A 24055-nucleotide genomic window follows, 5' to 3' on the forward strand; every position below is an offset into this window, starting at 1 on the left:
GGTAATTACCGTTCTTGCTTGATATATGAACGATATTATTACCATACCTTACAACATCATTTTAAAAGCTACTGACACATATAGTACATGTCAACTTCTCTTTTTTATTCTGATACCTTACATATGGCAACCCAACTTCAAATAAAGGTGCAGAAATCCTAAGCATCACTTCAATGACTTTAAGTATTTCTGAAGATGGGCTTCTCTTCATTCAGCTAAATCTTAATTAGAGTCTCAAAAAAAAAAGGAGATGCCAAGAAGTTCCACTGTGGTCTGAAAGACATCACCTGACTATATATTCAAATCAGAACATTTTAAGAGAAAGATAAGGAAAACAATCACAAAAGAAATGGCACCAATCGGAACAGATACACAATTTGCTTTTGGGAAAACCTCAAGGGTTTGTTTTGATACTGCAAAATAAATTCCCAAACCACAGTGGTTTTCATTTTGGATTGTCAGCCTGCAGCAAACAGCTAATGCCCTCCCAATTTCCTAAGAAGGATGCCAGAAAAGAAACAGAGAAAAGCATTCTAATAAAGCTTATAGCAGGAAATGCAGCAAGGCTGTGGATTGACCATAAGTAAATCAGCAGCTAGAAAATAAATGGTTTTAGAAATGCTTCAGTATCAGACGTAGCTCAGCAGTTCAGTAACAGCAGTTCAGTGTAGTCTGGTTACCCAGACTACCTGCACAGATGCAAACTGACTGGTATAGGGATCTAATAGTTAAAGAGAAAGGGTTAAAAGAAAGCAAATCTTCATTTTTAGTCTGTGCCTTGTCCTGTATTTACAGCTGTCAAGCTTTTTCTAAAAATACTTATAAATATTAACAGAAGTTGTGAACTAAATGTCAAGAGGCAAAATTCTCTTGCTCAAATGCTAACCTAGAGCATACAAATAATTCAAATGGCACATGAACCACCACATTCTGTATGCATTTGAATGCATGTAACAATCTGGAGTCTGCTTGTGTTTGTTCACTCCCTCTGCTATATAATGACTGCACTGCAGAAGAGTAGGATAGGTGCAATGGAACAGAATAATAAAATAATGGTAGTTTGATTTTATTTGCCAAGGGACAAATGAAATCATATTCTCTTATTTATTACTTGCTCATAACTCATAACTGGATGGCTCAGGGTTACTTATAATACTGCTGAGATAGGTGGTGCTAAATATTTCATCAGTAGGGGGCTAGAAAACATGGACTTGAGGACATCAGTTTGGAAACAGAGCAGCAAAGACAATTAAATATTCAGCTCATTACCTACCCATTTGACTAATACCTAGAACTCTGTTGTAGCTTCTTATTTGGAAGCAGTGATGGCTATGCCACTCCCAGTAATAAACTGCCTTTTAATACATGGATAAGCAGCCTAATCAAATAAGGATTTACAGAAAGTTGTGCTAAAATAAACTGCTGATTTCTATTAAAAAGTCCACCACTGCTTTCTCTGAAGTTGTATACATATTAAGGTTATAGAGGGAAAAGGAGAGTACAAATAGCAAGGTAGGTAAATTATCTTGCAGCGTCCAAATCTCACTTCTCAGATTTTTTGGGCCACTCTTTTATTTATATTCATAATCCTTGTCTGTGAGAAACACTATTTAATGCCAAAGATTACATCAGTTGCAGAGAGCGACCTGGTTTGTGCACATTTGCATCACTGCAGTTTGAGAAATCACCTGCATCCAGAGTGATAAATGGTCTCTAAAACAAGACGTCTGCCTGTTTTCCAAGCTCCATCATAAAAATCACAGTCAGAAAGACCCCTCCCTGCAACTGCTGCACTGATCCTTTATCCCTCTGCCTCATCTTGAAGTCTAGATTGGCAGCAGCATTCTTCCTTACACATCTTGAATTTCCTGCAAAAATGCATTCCTGATGTGGCACTTGCACATTATATATTTGTCAAATGCCAAGCAGCAAAAAAAAAAAAAACCCCTTGCTTCATTTGAGAGATGCTTTCTATTCCTCAAAGTACTTGTGGGTCTTCCTATGCATCTATACACTTAAGTCATTTTCTGTTTAATCCAACATAAACAGGTCACAAACAAATTGCTCACAAGGGCTACAATTGTCTTAAGTTTTATCTTAACTTCTTGCCATGATATCTGCCGGCATTCAAAGAGCCATAAAATGGCTTTGGTTGGAAGGGAACTTAAAGATCGTCCGGTTCCAACACTCCTGCCATGGGCAGGGCTGCCTCTCACCAGCTCAGGCTGCCCAGGGCCCCATCCAACCTGGCCTTAAGCAACCTCCAGGGATGGGGCACCACAGCTTCTCCAGACAGCTGTGCCAGTGCCTCACCACCCTCTGAAGAAAGAATTTCCACCTAACGGCTAACCTAAATCCCCCTCCTTTAGTTTGAATACCCTCATCCTATCACTATCTACTCTTGTAAAAACCTCAGTCTTTTTCCTGTATATAGGCTCCCTTCAAGCATTTGAAGACTGTAATGAGGTCTCCCTGGAACCTTCTCCAGGCTGAACAAGCCCAGCTACCTCAACCTGCCCTCACAGGACAGGTGCTCCAGTCCTCTGATCGTCTTTGTGGCCCTTCTCTGGACCTTCTCCAACAGTTTTATGACTTTTTTGTGCTGGGGGCTACAGATCTGGATACAGTAGTCCAGGGAGGACCTCACAAGGACAGAGCAGAAGGGGACAATCCCCTCCTTCTCCCTACTGGTCACCCCTCTTCTGATGCAGCCCAGGATGCAGCTGGCCTTAGGAGCAAACAAGTACACACTGCTGGCTCTTGTCCAGCTTTTTGTCCAGCAGGGATGCTGTCAATAAATCCTTCCCAATCTGTACACATATCTGGGTTTGCCCCAACCCAGGTGCAACACCTCGCACCTGGCCTTGTCAAACCTCATTAGGTTCGTGTGGGCCCACTTCTCAAGTCTGTCCAGGTGCCCTTGGATGGCATGCCTTCCTCTCATCAGCTGTACCACTCAGCTGAGTGTCATCTGCAAACCTGCTGAAGGTGCACCATCTAGAGTTATTGATAAAGACGTTTGAAAAGGCTGCATTTAGAATAAGAGCTGGATTTGGTATTTTGGAATCTGCACCTTAGAATTATGACTTAAAACTGCTTTTTGAGATTACAAAATTCTAAAATACATTTCATTTAAAGGAAATCATGAATGTCCAACTGTTAGACCGCAATTCATACAATCAACAAGCCACCAATTAAAGTAATCTTCAGACTGCTGAAGATGAAAACATTGTCCATGAAATCACCAGGTCCCAGGAACAACTCTGCATTCTATTTCATATAATCAACTTCACTGCATAAAGATCTCAAAAACAACACAGAGATTATAAGGGGGCACCTCAGCTCCACATGCATTTCCAGGGCAAGAACACCACTTACTTCTCAAGAGTGAATCTTGTTAGCAGTCTTGACATGAGGAAAAAAATCAATTTAGTTTAATTTGTAGTTTATATACATACATCTATATATATATGTATGTATATGTGTATATACACACATACACATATATATGAAGACCTGACATTCAGATTTGTCAACAGCTAGTCATGGAGAAACTGTACAAATTGGGCATAATATTTCTAGCAGTGAGAAGATCTAGCCAAAAGTGGCACCTTATTGTGGAGGAGTTGAAACATAAATTCACAGAAAACTAGATCATGTCTGTCTTGCTGCTCATAGAACCACTTGTTTAATCTAGTGAAAAAGTAATTTTGTCAGAACTATGTATTCTAAAGCAAAGATTATTCATTCCTCAAGGTGAAAACTGTTCACCAAGAACACTGCAGTCAGGTGTGGAACCAGCAACCAAAAGCATAATGAACAAAGAAACTTAACTAAAACATAAGGCATTTCAGTTGGAATCACAGCAGCCTGAGAGAAGAACTACTTTCAACTGTTTCCTCACATATAATTTGTCACATGCTGGGTGCTTGCAATAGTTTTATCTAGGTATTTTCCAACTTGGTCACTAGCCTGGACTTTCTAAGCCAGTGGTTCCAAAGAAGGTATTTACTAAAACATCTGTCTTTTTAATGATAGTTGTAGAAATTCTTGGGGAACCTTACAAAGTACAATTTTATTAGCACCTTACTTCTTCACAGATTTAGCAACAGTATTAGATCTCCTTTTCCATGCATTTAAGAAGAGTACCAAGGCTAAGAAGGTCATTAATTTCAGAACAGATCTGAAGCTGGCTCATCATTGTGCTTAAATCTAGAAAGACATTGTCTTCTTTAATAGAAAGGAATGATGTCTTAGAACTTTCCCTAAAAGCCACATGTATAATCAAATATAAAGTCAATGTTACCAATATGGTAATCCTGGAAGAGAATAAACTTCCTTGTCTACATTGCAAATTATTTTATTTAATGAAGCCCATTTCTAATAGTCTAGTCTTCAATTTTTGCTGCCTAATAACTCCCAATATAAGAACATATTTTTCATTGCTTTGCATTTTGCAATGCTTTGAAGAAATTATACTACATCCAAAACCACACACCCCCAAAAAATCAAGGTAGGGAAAAAATTCTTCAGAGACTGATTAAATTCTTAGCTCCCTACTAATTTTAGCCTTTTTTTCTCCTAAATACTAGTATTACACTTGAGATTAGGAGTCAGATTTTTGTAAACCACTTAGCAGTTAAGAGATTTCAGCTCCCACGTCTTTTCAAAGCCTCTGAAATTCCTATTCCATTTCAGTATTCAGGAAAGACAATTAAGATGAATGTCCTCACCAATAAGCATTAACTTGACTAATAATAGAAGAAATTGAAACTTCAAGCAAAAATACAACCATGAGAATGACAGTTGTGAGTAAAAACCAACAAACAAACAAACTCAACAACTGAGTATCTCCAATACCTAATATCAGCAGGTTTTTTCCAGCAGAAATGATACACTCTCAATCTATCAATAAGGGTCTTATTTGAATAGCTCTCTGCAACTGCAAACTGAGACTGTTGTTTGTGCCTTGTAATATGAAGAACAGAATGTAGTTGAATTAATCTCTCTCCTTATGGTCTCATAACCACTTCCCCAGCTCTGTTTTCAGAGCTCATCTCCCACTTTCTAAAGTTATCTTACAAGTAAACACACCTGCTTCCTAACCTGTGCTTTGGGTGCAGGGGAATCCACCACCACCCTCTGTCCAACACATCCTTATTGCAATGGCACCGCTCACTTCCTCGTTCCATAAATAATCACAGAATTTACTAAATTTACCAAATAAATGCATGACTGGTAAGATACTCCAAGTTGTATTTGTTAACCTCTAGTAGTTACCTACATTTTTCTCAAATTCTTGTGAACATTAATTCTTTAGCTGGGGGATTTCCCAAATGACTGCATCAGTTAAAGTAAATGCCACATCAAATTAAATATCCAAACCTAGGAAGGATTTAATAAAGCTACTGATTGTCAACAGCTGCTTCTATATAGCATGGAGGCTCCAAATGTATATTAACATATTACAGGGAATACATTAACAACAAAGGCTGTATGATTATGTTACTGCATAGATTACACAGGAATTAATGAAGTTTACATACAATGATAATGAAATTGCATTTTTTAAAGAAACAGGAAAGCCCTGAAAGGAAACTATGAACAAGCTTTTCCATTTAGTCTGTCTGATAGTTCATATTCACAAGTTTATATTCATTATAGTTCATAATTCATAAGTAAGTCTGTTCTATTTGTAAGCTGGGACAGTGTATCAATAGAAGATGCTGCAATTTAGCTTTTAGTGGTGATTCCTTATCAAGTGAATATTTTTGTTTTTCTACATTAGCAGTTTGCATACCGACTTCATCCTGGATCTCCTCAGCTACAGCAGGCACATTGTAGAGGAAGGAGAGAGACTGATTCATGCGTTCATATATCACACGTAGATGTGTCATAACCTAAAGAAATGAAAATATTTTATGGAGGGGAATACTAATACTATTATTAGTAGCTATTATCAAAAATTTTACAATTTTTTTTTTTTTTTTGCAAAGCAATACAGTTTTTACTTGAAGTAGGAATAATATGCTCCATGTGCTGAAACTGTCAAATGCATTGCGATATTCACCTCTCCTACACAAGCAGTGTGCTAGACATTCCTCCATAGCAAATACCTGAAACACCATGGGAATGAAATAACTTAAAGCAAGAATTTACATTTGCTGTGGGGGTACACAAACAACTACTGTAGCAGAAATTCACAGCCTCATTTACTCTCCAATAATGTGTACACTTGCCCAATACTGTAATCTTCTGCATGCCATTCAAGCCAAGTGAGGCGCAACTGATTGCTGGATCATAATGTTTTTGGTTTTTTTTTTCTCCTTATTCTAACACTGCAAAAAGAAACAGCTATTCTCTGAAGAAAGACTGAATGCTCTCGTTGAAAGCATTTGAAAACATTTCAAAAAATATTTTCAACCAGAAGCATTATTGTGTTGTCCCAGGTGATTCTGTTGCCTCAGGTTGTGCCTCCATGCTGCTACGGGTAGAATTTCAACATCCCACAATAATCCTCCCCAGGGTACTCTGCAGGTATCACCTCTCTTCAACAGAAGGGAAAACTGAGGTGCATTCTGGAAGACATAGACTACTGACAAAGGCAATTCTAAGCCCAAACAGGAAAATAGGTTACATACAGCAATTTCAGTGAAAAAATTTATGCTTCTGAACAATTTTGTTTTTCCATTTTCCACTGAAATAAAAACACCCTGGTAGATCCTCCAACCTACATTCCTTCGACCTTCTGACCTATTCAAGAAGCAAAGATGTTATGGAAATACACATTCCTATGGCAATATACAAAACAATAACTGCATTTCTTGTATCTAAATGTCACTTTCCATTCTTCATGTGTGCTGCCAAGCAGCTTGTAGTCTGCAAAATTCCATTGGTTTTTGTGATTTAACAATCCAATGTTTTAGAAATTAAAGTAATGTAAAATGTAAAAGGACATGCTATCGTATTTAAGAGAAAACCAAGATTGCTGCAGAAGATGCTTAGAAGTGTGCATTTTTAACTCTAGTAATTTCAAGCTAGCATGATCTCCATGCACAAGTCTGGCTGAAATAGCTGTTTCATAATTCTAATATGCAAATCATGCCATTCAATGAGGTATATGGTTTTGATTTGGCTCTTAGCAATGCCAATCAGTTCATAACTGCATTGCTGGAACAGAGGCAGATTCTGCAGATATTACAGCACACGCTTTTAGCAGCTTATCCGTTCTGCCTACAATTTTAATTGCTGTTTTGAAAGCCAGCTATATCTTGTGTTTTTTTGCTTCCTCACCCTCCGTGATTTACAAAGATAACATAAAAGCTGTTCCAAAACACACACATTGAGGACTGCAGTAACATTCAGCAGTTAAAACGCCACAAACTACCATGCACATTTTAAAAATTATGTTAAACTCGAGTGCATTGCAGTAATCACATTTATAGACATTACAAGTACCTCTGCAATGACTACAAAAAGGCTGGTTGCAGTCAGATGGCTGTACCACTTCTGGTTTTGCTGCTTCAGCTGAGTGAAGCATAACCATATGTGTTAGCTAAATCTATTACAAACATTTTCCTCGAGGTATTATTTACCAAAGCAGTAATAAAGGCTCTGGGCATTACTGCTCTGGTTGGCTTCTTGGGAAGTGCTCATGACTGGCTCACTGTTTTGACGGACAGAAAACCTGCTTTTCAGTTCTTCTCAAAAGATAAATTACACCCACGTGACTACTACATCACTTTGTCTTGATCTTCTGCAGGAAAACAGTTTATTTTTTATTGCACCTGAAATTGCTCACAGAAAGTAGTCAAATGTTTTTTAAAAAGTAAATTGACAGAAAACTCACAATAGTTATGAGGAATCTGACCCCACTAACCCTGAGTGGGGATTACCTGAGATCTAATTTGGGCAGCTTTCTTTGGGTCTACCATCCGGACATGTTCAAAGTGTTTGAGAGTATGCTGTCTGTCTTTCTGCTCAGCACGCACATACTTCTTCAGCATGTTGAATACGTGACGAGGCTATAGGGAAGAAACAGGAAATAAATGAGTTAAATTTAGAACAACACATGTTTTAGTTCCATACATTGGAGGTATGCCCCAAAACAGGAGCACAGAACGACTATTACGTTGCATGCTCAATTGAGATCGATATCTATTAACTATAGTTAAAACTGCAAAAGACTAAAACTGGTTTTATTAAACAGTATCATCTATCCAATAGAATGCATCCAGAATCAAACCAGAAGGTTAATAAACTGCTCAGCATCTGCAGAGAAGATCATCTGAAGGCACTACTCTACCAAAGCCAAGGATCAATCAAACAGATTTGACTGAAAAACTTTTTTAAACAAATTCAAGACTGCTCTGTCCTGCTAATACTGCTATGTGAGCAGAAGAAACGAAGAGGAAAGGAATAGCTGAGGTATTTAGGGCACACATCTTCTCAAAGTACCCAACTTGGGTATCAGATTTAAAAGTTTATGTATACATTTCAGGTGGTTTTACTTAATGAAAGCCATTAACTATATGCCTCAAGGCATACAACTGAACATGAACAGAGGAGAGAACTGCAGCTGAAGGGAACATGAAAAATATACACAGACTGATGGTACAGCAGTGAAGACTGCAAAGAAGGGAAGTTTTTCCTACCATGAAACTAAGACATTCACTTTTAACTCAGTGTTTAGGGTGACTCTGGAAATCCAGCCCCCCTCACCAACTCTGCTTGCCTGGTTGTGCTTGTGTATTTTTTCTGAAGCTGCTAAATAGTGAGAAAAATTAAGTTGACATGGGTGAGAAGGAAGGGAATGGTGATCTTACTGTGCAGGAAATTAAAGAATGAGCAGAAGAAGGGAGCAGCTTCACTGGGTACTGGTACAGATCCAGAAGAACGGGTGGGGAAGCAACAAAATAAGCATCAGAAGCTCTGTGCACAGCTTCCTGAAACAGAAAGAACTGTGGGCGAAGCTGAAGCTTTAGGAACTTAGATTCATGGTCAAATATAGATCCTAAACTAATTTAACATTTACACAAGATATGAATACTAAGCCACAGAGCTTGAAGAATTTCTTTGCTTGAGAAAGGCAATAGATTTTAAGATGTCCAAAGAAAGTAAAACAAAGGTTATATGAGGATATTTCAGACAGAGATGTGAAATCATTCCCAATGAAAGGATTAAACTCAGTAGTTCCATGACAGAAGATTCATTTGTGTGGAAAATAACTCCAAATTACCAAAAGTCAAACAGCCTGCGATGAAGTTGCAAGAAGCCATGAACAAATGTTGAAAAGTAAGCAATCCCTACAACATTACTATAATGGCAAACAAAATGAAATGCCAGCTGTGACAGTTTATAGGAATAAAGGCTAGAAGACCACTAAGGTTTAAAACAGTAATTTTCTGAAGACAGAAAATATTGTTCCCTTTCCTGACATTTCATCATTTGTTCCCCTGAAGCACATCAAGATAACAGGTTTGTGTACATCAAAGAGAAATGGATTAATTTCTATTTCTTCAAGGAATACTCAAATTGAAGTGTCATGTCTAATGCCAGAAGGATATACATAAGTCACTCTGAAAGTAATGCCTCCTATTTATTTCCATAGAAGGTACAGCAGATACAAAGTGCACAGTAACACCATTTGACAGAGCAAACTAACAGCTACAGAACACTATCTTTCAACACAGCCACCACCATCAGCTGTACATTTTCACTAGAACCTTCATGCTGTCCTCATAAAAATCTGCACGAGCAGAGACGACCCAGTAATGTCATCACCACTGCCTCACTGCGCTCACATCCACTTTTTGGTCTCCAGAAATGTACTGCAAGTGTCAATGAATATCAGTGGGTGCCATTTTTTCCTCAGGAAGGAATTCAATGACACATCTTTGATTCACATGCACTTTCACGTCAGATGCCATTGTGCCAGACTGCCCCTCTGCTGCCATCTGTCACACAGCAGCGAAATGTAACACAATATTTGTAGGAAGGCTCAACTTCTACTGCCATACCACCATCTGCCTCTGACGTCATGGGCCAATATAATATACTATAATATGAGGCATTACTTTTAGAAGAGTCCTCTTAAAATGGCTCTGCTTTTACTTCCTAAAATAGCCATTAAATGTCCCAGATGCAATAGAGATCAGGTCAGACCTCCAACCTTTCCCACAACTTTGAAATGCTATTGGCTAAAGACTTGAGGGCCTTTGCTGAAGGCTAAACTGCTAGGGCTGGTGCCAAGTAGTCACAGACCTCTGCAGGACTTCTCGTACCCACCTGTGGATACCATAAACAAGAACCAAATTTAACAGGCAGAAGTTATTTTTCTCCTCTATGCCTAGAATTGCAGATCTGTTGCTTGCAAGCTTCGAACAAATTTGAGGATTAGCAAAAATACCTCTAATCCCAAATCCCATCTCCACACTGAAGTGAACCACTTCTGCTTAGAAATCACACTCATGTACATACTTTTTGCAGCAGGATTTGCCCCCAAACCTCTTGTATCAAGTGGTGGTATGAACTCTTGTAATGTGGTAGAGTGGAACAGCCACACTAAGTGATCTAGCAGAGGAAAGGAATGGCTCCACAGGCTAGCTCATAAAAAAATATCTCACAGAATAACTAACCTGTATCAGCCACCAGGGCTACCTAACCATCATGAAATAATACTATTATTTCCAGCTGTATTTGCATTATCAGCTTGTTTTTATCAGCTTTCCTCTAAAAGAGACCAGGATATTCCCAATGTGACTTCCATTATCCGCACGTTTTTAGTTATCTTAAATAAGTGGCCAACATTTCTGGCAACTGCAATTGAGCTAGTAACCAGAACGACTGGTGACTTCCTGAGCAAGAGGATCCAGCACCAAATTGAGAATGCGTATCAGTTCATAAGAAATGTGGTTTAGATAGGAATAATATTGCTTACTGAGAACTGGAAAACCCTGAACTGACTAGAAAGAAGCTTAACTCCACATAAGCATGGCACATATTTATTATTCAGGCCAATGTAAAGAATAACACGAACACATCTAATAAGCACACATACAGTAATGTTGAGTGAAGTAGTGCAAAGGCTCCTGTTACACGCAGCTTTGAACTATTTCAAGCACATTTAGACATGCCATTTATGCCCATGAAACTTTTTCCACATTTGCTTTTTACCCAACACTTAGCACAGCCAGATCATAGTCCTCTTACAAGCTATTGTAACAGATGAACAGATGACTTGTTATCTGACTGTATTTTAGTATACCTATTCTCTTCTTAGTAAAGCAGGTCTTTGGTGGATATATAGATGCAATCCTGACAACCTATTAAAAGGTTTCCAGCTGTACAAGACAAGCCTAAATCACTGCATCACAAGCAGAAATCACTGATGGCAACTTTTGCTACCCAGTGGTGAATCCCAACCCCACTGACTATTTAATCAGCACGAAATAAAGGTGCCTTAATTTCAGGTAGAATCAGTTTAGAGACAAGATCACTGACATTCTTCTTTAACAATGAAATAATAATATTAATGTTGCAGTTTATGTCCAAATACACACCAATGGGATCTGCTGGCCAAGGGTTGTTCTGTCCTTACCGTGGGCGGCGTTCCCAGTATCAACTACTGGAGAACAAGGGCTCTCTTTCTACTTCATCTTTTAAGACATTTCAAAAGGCAAAAATTCTATGTAATTAAATGCTTCAAAGCACTTCAGAATTTCTGGAGGAAATAAATTGGCACACATAAGCCATATGAAGACAATACTCGCATTGTAACATGACTTAGATTGATAGTACTGGTTTATCAAACACAGTAGAAGAACCCTACAGAAGGCAGCCCACCAGAAGCTGTTCAAACACAATTTTAAATAGTGAGTATTTAGTTGATTATATTCTCTGCTGGTCTCAGCAAGGATTTAGCTTGGTTTTGTCCTAGCCAGCAGAAAATGTTATTTATTGTTTATTTATAAAACAATTAAAATCATTTACAGCTTTCACAACTTTTTCTACACTCTCTCTCACTTCTAAGTTTTGGCTCTGCTGCTATTATGATTTCCTTGAAATGTAGATAAGGTAGGTTCATTCACATCTGAAAATTTAGAGAACAAAAACCTAATTCTTTTTCTACAGGTCATTTACAAGAAAATGTAACCCATTGGTCTACTCCTAATCCCAGCCTCGCTAAATCATACATGTGGTCTAAAATGCAGTTTCTAACTGCAGAACAGTTTCTAACTGGTAAAATATGCACACATTTATTTTGTGCATACACATATATGCATACACATATATGACCTCTACATAGAATCTACCTTATCATTTCAGATTTTAAGGGAGTTGTGAAAAAGTGGTATTTCACTGAGCCTGGAAAACAGAAACATCAAAATTATTTTGGATTGCTACAAATATTGCTACACTCTCTCTGTAGAAATTCAAAATACTTTCTGCAGAGAAACAACATGAAAACCATCCGAATGTACTTCTGTGTATTTAAAATACAACCTCCCATGTCTGTGTGCCATGGAACTTCTATGCGAAGTTCTGAGCTGGCTTGTCATTTTGATCAAAATTCACTCTAAACCAGAAAGGAAAGATCCACAATGCTGTATTTTAATATTTCATCTTGCCTTTGGAGAAACATCAATCACCACTCCTTTCTGATTACTGCTCTTGAAATGTGCAGCAGTTGTTTCTTTTCATTCCATTTTTAAGGATACCTTATATACTATATTAGGTATGCATTTTAACTGCTATGTTATTGATTCATGGGCTGTATTTGATACTGGAACTGCAGTTCATTTTAGGAACATTCAAGGATGGCTGGCTAGGATGATAGAAAGACTTTTCATTCATGTGAAACCCCTATCCTACATTTTATGTCAAGTTAAAGATGTCTTCTCAATATTTCTGCTAGTTTGTAAGAAAGCGTATTACCACACATAACAAATACATTGCTATTAGCACTCAAAACTTCCCATTGCCTTCTCTCTCAAGGATTTTCCTGAGAAAGAACAAAGTGAAAAAAGTATTTGATGCCACCTCATCATTTGCTTTTACAAGATTTAAATTTATTCAACTCTTACAAACTAAATTTTGTGTCTGCTCTTGTAAAACGTTGGATTTTAGTTATGATGAATCTGCCAAAGTTTTGCAGACTGTAATATCCAGTTGGAATTGCCTCTCTGACTTTAGTTGCTCATATGAGAAATCCTACTGGGCAAGATGAGGTGTATGACTATATCACACGCTCAACTCCTCAGACTAGAGAAAAAGCAAGGAAGTGTGGTTTTATTCACCTAAAAGCTTCAGAAAACCTGAATTAAGCAACCATCGTTCTCTATCTGACCTGGTTTAAAAGCTGAGCTAAAATCCATGCAGTCTATTTTTATAAATCCCACAAAATTCAGCACAAAACTTCACAGAAATTGTAACTTTACATGTTTAGGTGAGCAGGATGGAGAGCAGAGTATAGCATGGAAGGATTTTTATCAGATCAGCAGTTATACTTTTCCCTGCCTCCAACTGTGTATTTCCCCATGACCTTGCTAGACCCAAAAAAGTCTCTGAACTTCCAGAACACAGAAGCACTGAGTGAGGACCCTTCTGCAGATCTTTCTTCCAAGTCCAAATAGCAGAACATGACTAGTTTCAGTCCACAGTAAGCTCTCACCAAAGGAACAAACTCAGGGCACAAATAGTACCAGAAAGGACATTAAGGGAAACAAGAAAATATACAGGAAATAAATTCAAATGGGTTAATGTGCAAGCTAGGGCTGATGTTAATTATCCCTGCTCTGAACAGCAGTAATTTGCATCTTAGTGAAACAGTTCTGAAGTGCAAGAGAAACATTTTAAACTGAATTTAATTACTATATGCTCATTTTACTCTGTGCAAAATATAAGGAGGTTAATTAATTACTGTTCATAGATTTCCTGTATGTTTCCTTGCTCTGAAACCCTTTATTTCACCACTGTGAACTGCATTTTTTTTCACCACACCTCCTCCCCCTGACTTCCCACAGAGAATGAGCCTCTGCTACCAACAAAGATTAAACAGGGAGACATAAATCCAAATAAATTTGACATGCACATGAGAAAGGAAATATATGCAAATTATAGAACCAAGTTGCTTGCAGAGACTGATGCATTTGAATTCTTCTATTTAACTTCCAAAATGAAGGGGAAAATCTCCAACTGTTTTAAAAAGTAGAAGCGTATTAGTTCCAACTGCCATTAATCCTCCTTTTCTGTACTAAGACCATCAAGTGGGATGAAACAATATGGCATTTTGACACCGGATACTGAACAGCTACACCCTGTTTTCAAAGACAACAGAATACAGCAGCACAGTTAAGCTGTACTGAGAAGTAGAGATGAGGATAAAATTTAACTTTCTGGGCATCTTGCATGACAGTGCTTCTGAGACAACAACAGAACAAGCACTTGGTTTTGACAAAAAATTATGTTGTAATAGACCTTGAAGTTACGTTATTTCATTTCTGTCATTCATTTCTGAACGAATTTCCTGACTCCCTTGCTGCTCAGAGTGGCAGAGAGGATATGTGGACAACACATCCAAGTGATTAAACAGCACACAAAAAACACTACTTCCCCCGCCAACACACTTACTTACTTCAATAAGAAAAAACAACTCCTTTTTCAGTTTAAACTCTAATATTCTTCTAATTTTATTTAAGAGACCTTACCACTTTAAGTACAGACTTGTACAAAGTAGTTGACACGACATACTTGTCTCAAACTGGAAAGATTTGACAGATGGACAACTCAATGGATAAGGAATCGGCTGCATGGTCACACTTGAAATGTGGTCACACTTGAAATGTTGTGGCTTCATGTCCAAGTGGAAATTCATGATGAGCAGTATTCCTCAGGGGTCCATACTGGGACAGGTGCTGTTTAGCATCCTTGTCAATGACAAGGACAGCGGGATTGAGTGCACCCTCAACAAATCAGCAGACAGCACTAAGTTATATGATGTGGTTGTCATGCTGGAGAGAAAGGATGCCATCCAGAGGGACCTTGACAAGCTTGAGAGGTGAGCCCATGTGAACTTCATGAAGTTCAGTAAGGCCAAGTGGAAGGTCCTGCAAGTGGGCCAGAGTAATTCCAAGCACAAATACGTGCTGGGCAGAGAATGGATTGAAAGTAGCCCCAAGGAAAAGGTGCTGATTGATGGAAAACTCAACACAAGCTGGAAATGTGCACAAGCAGTCCGTATCCTTGGCTGCACCTAAAGAAGCAAGTGAGGTGATTGTCCCCTTCTGCTCTGCTCTCATGAGACCCCATCTAGAATACTGTGTTCAGCTCTGGGGACGCCAATACAAGAAGGACATGGATCTGTTGGAGATGTCCAAAGAAGCCCATGAGCATGATCAGAGGTTTGGAGTGCCCCAGCTATCAAGACAGGTGGAGAGAGTTGAGGGCATTCTGACTGGAGAAGAAAACAGAATAATTTCTTTAGGATAGTTTTCAGATAGAGTTACAATCACACAAGGCTCAACTTCATAGCAAGAGCTGATTGCCTGAAGCCAAACGTGAAACTGCATCTGAGGTGAACTCCTCAAAACCACAAAGCAGAAGAACAGGACCTGCAGCCCTTCTGTGAACTCAAACATCTCACTTTCAGTTCTGATTGGCAGACATCTATCTCCTAAAGAAAGCTGCATACCAGCCCGTAACTTGCAAAAAAAAACTCTGGAGTCCAAGCCCTTCACTACACTTGTAATAGTCAAAGATTACAACACACAGCATCTCACAGTCAGACCAACTAACATCCTCCACCCAATTTAATACACATTCGCTTCATTTTAAACAAATCACTATGCTGCAAAATACTGACTAATTCTTCACACAGCTATTCTGTGACAGACAGGCAACTCAAGATTACTCTTTTACTTCACAGTTTTGCAAGAGGTGGAGAAGAAGTTTGATGATGATAAAGAATTGTGATTACGATCATTTTTCCATGCTCTCTGAATGAGCAGGTTTCTCTATGAGAGGAAATTCACTTAAAATATATAATTTTACCAGGGTAGTCAATATTGATGTAATTTCCTATGAGACCAGATTTAGGAACTGGTGAATCCATCTTACACTAATCACTCAAAAGGCTTTTAGTCACATAATGTTTTTCCCATCTAGGAAGCATTCAACAGATGAGAGTTATGTAAAATATTCAACTGTTTTCCCATAGGATTCACAAAGATTCTCATTTTTATGAAGGCTACAGACTGGCTGTTTAAAGATTAAGCAAAAACATCACAGATGTAGTGTCTTTAATAATTCCATTCAAATCCACATTCTGGATTTAGTGTTTACAGCACTAAAAGTCATCATATCAAACAGCCAAATTTGAATTGCCAGTGGGGTATTTTCACACCATCCAACAATCCTTCCAAAATCATTCTCCAAACGTTTAAACAATTCAGTATATGAAACAAGAACACAAGTATCCTTTATCCTTAAAACTCCTTCTTGACCTAACGAAGCATCCTACTGCATATCACTCAGAATGACTGCATCCTTTATCAGGATCTGCAAACGGCTACAATTTCAGGCATTTTCATGCTATATACCTAGATATCTATGTGTATGTATGTAGGTATCTACCTACATGCAGGTACGGGGTGCGTGTCTGTGTTCGTATTTGTGTGCACACAGCATGTCAAAACCTTAAACTTTCAAACTGTCTGATAGCTGCAGTAGATACTGCACAGTCAGTGCTTCATTGCTGGTCTTTATTTGGTATACATTCTTTTTCCACAGGAAGACTAGACTGACCTTGACACAGTCAAATGATGGTGATATTGCACTTACTCTGGGTGGGACAGTCTGCAATGCTGTGATGTAGTTCTCCAGAGCAATGCGGCGACGGTCATTCAGCATGGCCTCCACCCGTGCCATGTGAGTCTCCACAAGCTGTTGCCTTTCATTTGCTGCTTCTTGTTCCAGAGATTCCACTTTCTCCTGGAAATGCTGAAAAAAACCACTCATCACAACAGAAGCAGTGAAGACACCAGCAGAGAACAACAGACATGAAAAATCTGCCTGCAAATCGCCAAAATAATTCCACATGTCAGTCTGCCTTCTAGAACTTCTGTGCTGAATGTCCCTCTTATTGATTCCAGTAGGACTTGCTTCTGAACACCTGGCCACAATTTTTTTTAATCTGTCAAACATTCCTTACATGTTCAGCACAACCACCAGTGTATCCTTCACACAACCACTGTGACTGTGTTTAGTGTTAGGGAATTCAGTATAGAAAAGGATGGAGTTTGACAAGACTTCATCTCCTGCAATCACAAAGGCTTTCCACGTATCAAAGTGACTTTACAAACAAATCTACGTAGTGGAAAAAAAAATTCAGCCTGTGCAGAGTCAGTGTAATTCCTTATAAATTGGCCACCAGGAAGAAAAATTGAACCCAGACTCATTCCATTAAAGGAAAAGCTTGAGTGGATATAATGCAGAGAGAGCAAAGTTGTGGGATTTAATATGCAAAGCAGTTTGATTCTGAATGTTACTTTTTTATAGTTTTGCACTGAGATCATTCTAGCAGTATTGAATAATATCTAGAACAGCCACAGTGGCTTTCAAGTAGTGTCTGGCTTGTCAGAGTTTTTGAATTATAATATAATTTTGTATAAAAGATTTTTTGGCAGGGAGTTTCTTCCAGATTAAACTGATGGTGATTCCTTCTTCAAATCATATTTTCCATCTCTGCTTTGAGATTACATCCCATAGCTTACTAGTTTATCACAGCCTAAATTCTGAAAAGGCCTTATGGGAACTGATTTGTCAGTTCTCACTGATGAGAAGTCAAAATTCTCTCTTCTGCACTTTTGTTCCAGGGATTGGGTGATAAGTACAGAGACACCAGCAGCTTCTCACAGCTGGAAACAAAGATAGTAAGAGCAGAAAATAACATTAAATCTTCATGTAAATATGTTTTGAAATTACATCACCACTCTCAATCACTGCATTTTAACTGCAGTCCCAGTTGATAAGGTTGCAGAAGTGTTCTTTTTTACCTGAATAACAGCTTTCTTGTCAGCCTTTGGCAAGTTCTTTGCTTGGCGTTCTGCCTCCTCCCATTCTCTCATGACCTAACAAACAAAACAAGGAGTGTGAATTTCAAATTTTCTTCTCTCATCTCAGGACTCAGCAACTGCCAAGCACTGTATTTCACACAATCATCTTTTGATATTCTTCCCCCTCCTTACATTGCTACAAAAAAGCAATTGCAACAAAGGTAGAATCCTGTTATTAATTTAAACAAAGACTGAATTTCAGTATTTGAACATCATGACAAGCTCTCATAACTTCACAGATGTTAGTCAACCTTCAAGCAAAGGAAGTGGAGTCTCTATGGGTGAACACACCAGATCATTTTCATCTCAGACAAAAAGGAAAACGTTTCCATCTGTAGTCAAAAGGAGCAAATTTCCACTCATTCTATGTGACAGTTTTGGGTGCATCAGAAAAATGTTTAGCTTTGGACTATCTCATCTGCCTTTGAATAGGACAGATGAAGATCTACATGCAATTTGTGTCAGCCTGTTCAGAATTAGGTGCCAAATATTTCAAGAATTGAAATTCTCAAATATTACTCTTAACTAGCTGCTCATTACATCCGAAACCTTCTCATGGTCTTTGTCAGGGACCTTCCTCATTTCATGCCTAGAGAGCCATCTCTTCAGATCAAATTTGTGATGGAGCAATTGCTGTCACCAAATGCAGTGCACACAGATAAGTGGCTTGTTTACGTGAAGGTTTAGCACAACGTCAAAAGACAGAAGAAACAGAAGCAATTTCTCAAAATGCACATTTCCTTCCCATTCTTACCTGAAAACACACTTTCATACCATTTGTAACAGAAATTCTCAAACATATACTTTTCAATGGGGATTTAAGAACAGCTTATAGTTCATACACATAACAAAAATTTTACCAGAATAAATACCAAAGAAAGACAAGACAAAGTGCTGTGTCTCATGCTTGCAAGTTAAGACTCAATCACAGAAGATTTTAATCCTTCTCCAACAAAGCAGTACGGGAGAGCACAAAGCAAAAAGCCAGTTAGAGTGTCATGATATATTCTGGAAAAAATGGACTAGTGTTTGGAGTGCTGATCTATGTTAAGGGTGCATTAGGTATTCATCTCTTAATTATGCACTTAGGTTATACCATTGTCATGGCCAAGAAATCTTAATTCAATCACAAACAGCATCTTTCTAGAGAGCTGTTACATCATCAGTGCCAGGACATGACCCAGAACCCAGCATTAATTCAAGTCATAAATTAAAATAATACCAGTTAAAACTTGAGCATTGACTTAGACTAGCAAAGCTCAGATTTTCTTCTCCCACCCCTTCTTTTATGTCTGCAAATCTCATGTCTGACATCTGTTTAATACTCTTTTTCACTCTGAATGAGCATCAGTGGGTTTTTAGAACAACAGTTCCTTGCCATTTTATGCCTAAAATAATCCTGAAAAGCATAAAGACAAAGACACTCTGCTAATCCACATGATGAAAACAAGCCTTATGGATAATGCAAGAAGGAGACCTTTGGCTAGAATAGGTCTCCCTGTCTATTTATTTCTTTAAATCTTTTAAAGCATTGAAGGCGGGATGACAAACTGACAGCCTACACAGCTAGCTGGGAGGAATATAAATTACTGGATTCAGTGTCCAGTTCCAGTGCAAGAACAAATGGCTTGTGTAAAAAAGCACAGAACAATATGGCTGCTTGCAGAAATAATATTCAATTTAAAGATTGCAGAAGTTCCGTTTTGAGTTTTGTTTTTGCAATTGGGAAGACTTTAACAGTTGAATCTTACTGAAGGCCATACCTTTATAGAATTATGAGAGATTAGCAAACGTACCACTGAGGTCCATGGAAAACCATCAAGCAGAAAGGAAAAAAAATATCATTCTTCAGATATGGCTGCGCAGAAAAGGCTGAACTTGTTCTATGTGCAGTTACAAACCTATCCTCTTTTACTGAAAGCACAGACCTATCAAAGCCATATAGATTTATAACTCTCCAAGGTTTGGCTGATTTGTACCAGGAAAATGACAATTTCTGGTTAAGATTTAAGAAGCAAGCTTCAAAGTCAAACTTCTTCAGGACTTGGGATTTACTGCCTGGTAGATTCCTTTAGAAATTGGGCCGTAGAGGACAGCAAGAGGGAGAAAGGATGCAAGGAAAGTGTCATTCTCTATTAAGAGAAATGCTAGTACAAATGCTAGCAAATACTAGTACTAAGTACAAAATCTCATTACACTGAAACCAGTAGAATTTATTCACATTTTTTACAGTAGTGCACAGAAGAATACAGCAATGAAAGAATTTTGTACAGGCATTTGGATTACAGCAATCACAACAGAAGAGGTCCTTGACTTAAGGCTTGCTTAGTTAGCTTGACAAAGCCATTACAATACGATGCCTATGTCTGTCAAGGGATTTTCTTGCACAATTAAGTCTTGACTCTTTTCCTGGTAATAACATCATTAGATCTCTTCAAAAAGCCTTGAGTGTAACTGGGGGTGGGTTGGTATTTGTGTTCTCCTAACTAAGCTAACAGTTTAGAGAAGGAAAGAGTTCCCAAACAAAACAGCTGAGCCAGAGAGATCCAGGGAATATGGTGCTAAAAGTCAGCAAGTACCTCAAAGATGTGGGAACAAGTAGCATGCAATGACTCTTAGTGCTGTTGAACAGACGGACAACTCTGGTTACCCACGTCCTCTTACCGATCAACACCAACCAGATCAACACTGGGTTTTCTGATGCAACTCTACCTGATAAACAAATAAAGGAGCTCTGATAACACTCTGGCATCCCTCCAAACACACTGACTGCTGTCATGCTTGGTCATGCCCTTGGTATGAGATAAGAACTGTACTTTATATGTTATAAGAAACTTTTAATTGTCATTTACTAAGGGAGGCTTCTTCCAAAAATGCTTTAAAATGTAGGTACACTGTATACTGAGGGAGAAGCTGTAAAGTAAGCAGCCCATGATTAACTGAAGCCTGAATACAGAGAAATTACTTTCTGAGTTGTTTTTGGCCTTCTTCTCCCAGGTGTCTAGACACAAACAATAGATTTTTCTGTACATCTTTTGAAGACAAACAAGATCAAGCACTTTGGTTTAGACCCACTTTGTGTTTCATTTTTAAAACTATCCTCTCAATGAAATCTTAAACCAACACTAGGCTTTTGTGTTTATGTTCAGCCAGGTTGAGGACCATAGTGCTTTCAGATGCTTGCCTTGGAACTGCAATTGCAAGAAGTAAGGCTATTGTCAGAGACAAAGTATCATTAAGTTCCTGTCTTAAGTACTAAGCACAGTATGGTCCTCAAAACACTGTCAATAGTAATATAACAGGAAGAATAAATTCAAGCCTCCAGGATGTCTCAAGATGTTTTGCTGAGGAGAACAAAAAAAAGTTTAAATATACTGCTCCCTTGAGTAAGATTCAATATTTGGTTTCACCGGGCTATTTACCAGCAACTGTTTAAGTGAGGGAATTGTACTGTGTTAATGATCTGGAAAAAGAAAAGAGGAAAAGGAGGATTGTATCAAATCAGGAAACAGCTAGGGTAGCCTGAGATAAATAAACATAACTTCTCCTTGTTACATATAAAAGAACAGCAAACATCTAAATGTTGCATGCCATTGGTTGCCCTGTTTGCATGGGAATGTAGTTGTCCTGGTAACTTGGAAACCCAAGAAAAGTTAAAAATCATATGCTGATGTAATGTTCTTTACAATACTGCCTAGAAAAATTTATAAGCATTGTTCCCCCTGGTGTGTGCAGATATAAAGGCAGAAAAACTTGGTGGTCTGAAGGCATGGACTCCTAAGAGCAGAAGGGATCTAAACAGCGTGAACTAGAGATGCATCAGGTCACTGTATAAAAAGAACATTTTCTAAGAGTGGACTTTTCTGCTCCTTCTCAGCTTTGAAAGAAACAAACTTTGAACTACTATGTGACTAAACAAAAAGGAATAAATATATTCAGTGCAGCTGGAGGGCAGAGCTAGAGTCTCATGATCTTTAATTTTAAAGAAAAACGTGACACAAAAGTTCAGTTAACTTATTCAGCATTATTTTCAATATAACAAGTAACAACTTCAAGTTAATTTTTAATTAAAAGCATGCTAAGAAAATTCATGATTTTAAAAAAAGTGTGAAACCCAAATTTTAAACAAATGGCCAGAGAAGAAGACTGGTGTGGGACACAAAGATATCACAGTTCCCACTGGAAACAAGACACAGACTGGTAAGCTTCTACCTACATCTACCTGCTAAGAAGATCTTTTCTTCTTAGAACAATCAATGGGAGGGGTTAGTTCAGTGCTGTACAAGACATTACTCACAGTGGCAAAAACTAATTTTTAAAAACTTATGTGAATTTTCTTCTTAAAAGCTCTGCAGGTGTTTTGCATACTTCATATGCAAAAACAACTCAAGACATATAACTTTACACTGCAATTTAATCATCAGCCTGGGCATACTACAGATCAATTCTGTCTTTCTTGAGGTTCCTATTGTGCTGCTCTTTCCCAGATCTGATTTAGGTTGCTGAACTGTCCAGAGCTGGTTTATTTTTTTTTTTTTATAAGAGTGACATGGCAATGAGATGAGGGAGCTGACCTGCCTCACCCCACAGCTGTATGCTCATTAGTGTTGACAGCAAGGATGGCTGGGAACGTGCTAACGAGGGCTGAACACACGGCAGCACCAGCATGATCTTCCGCCAAACTCTTGAACCACAGCATTCAGTTATAAAGTTCCCCCAAATGCACATGGTTGAATGTGCAGAGCATTTACCCACAAGTTTTCTGCAGCTGCAGTTCAGTAGCTTTCCCAGTTAGCTTTGTTAGCCTCAAGCACTGACAGTGTTCTCTCCTATGTATTTCATTACTTCTTCTGCACAAACCTTTCAGCTTTGTAGAAAATAAATACACAGTTTTAAATACTGTAGAAATAGAAATACTGCCCTTTATTACTCAGATCAATCTTTACACTGCATATTTAATGTTAGAGGCAAACCTGAAAATAAGCAGAGAATTCAAGGAGTGTTTTGTGAAAGGTTGCCTTCCCTACTGACTGCCCTTCCATTTCAGGGCACTTGTCTTGACAGCATACCAAAAAGGGCTTCTTCAGGAAAGGGAAGGGAATAAGTGGCTGCAGAGAACTAAATGTCTCAGCTGCAATGAGCTGCTGCCTTAGTGGGAGCATAGCACACCTCTGTCCCATTAACTACTGCTCATCCGGCTCGCTTTCCTGCTGACCCACACTGCTCTTGAGCTTAGTCTCCAGCTGCACCCCTTCCTGCTACCAGCTCAGTTACAGGTCACTTCCAAGAAACTGTTTAAACTTCCAAGGGAAATATGACCAGACTTTTAACACTTTAACAAGCATTAATTTGGATCGGTTTCCTCTTTGCAAGAAAGAGATGCCCTCTTTGTGCTATGATTCTTCTGAAGTGGAGGCTAGATAAAGAACACTTATGTTGCTACCTCATGTCATATCTACTGTATGGTGTCTCAAACAACGACTGCTTCATGTAAGATGCCCCTGGCCTACTTATAATAAGATATGTATCTACAGTGCTAGTAAGGGAGACTTTCTGAGTCAATTTCAGGCTTAGTCAAACTTCATAGTGAAAAGCTAATGGATAATGTGTCAGTAACATAAGGAAACTGAAAATGCAACAGAGGGTAAAGTTACAAGACAAAAATATACTGAAGTATCTATATGATATACAAAGCTCATCTGAATTGTACTACATTAATTCTTTTTAGTTGATCCATCTTAAAAAAAGTACTTATATCACAGACTGCCCTTTAAACCTTCTATAGTTTTTCTTCATTGTTACTGAAGTAGAACTATCACAATTTTTATTGGTATTTCTATTACAAACTCCATTTCTGAAAGAATAAATAGCTCATCTCCTAGTGTTCAATAAGATTAAAAACAGTACATAGTTTCAGGCTACACAAAACTCTCTGGTTTAAG

General features: G+C 38.3%; 1 protein-coding gene across 2 annotated transcripts in view; it reads right to left on the reverse strand.

The window, feature by feature from the left end:
• Positions 1–24055, reverse strand: part of APP (amyloid beta precursor protein) — a 199710-nt gene that overhangs the window by 37009 nt on the left and 138646 nt on the right. For both annotated transcript variants that reach the window (XM_052666955.1, XM_052666946.1), the window contains 4 exons: positions 18054–18128; positions 16840–16998; positions 7896–8024; positions 5801–5900 (listed from right to left, as the gene is read on the reverse strand). In XM_052666955.1, the coding sequence (XP_052522915.1) occupies positions 5801–5900; positions 7896–8024; positions 16840–16998; positions 18054–18128 (463 nt within the window). The remainder of the gene's footprint in view (positions 1–5800; positions 5901–7895; positions 8025–16839; positions 16999–18053; positions 18129–24055) is intronic.

The sequence above is a fragment of the Tympanuchus pallidicinctus genome, unplaced genomic scaffold (assembly GCF_026119805.1).
Source record: "Tympanuchus pallidicinctus isolate F22 unplaced genomic scaffold, pur_lepc_1.0 scaffold10, whole genome shotgun sequence".
Classification (NCBI taxonomy): domain Eukaryota; kingdom Metazoa; phylum Chordata; class Aves; order Galliformes; family Phasianidae; genus Tympanuchus; species Tympanuchus pallidicinctus.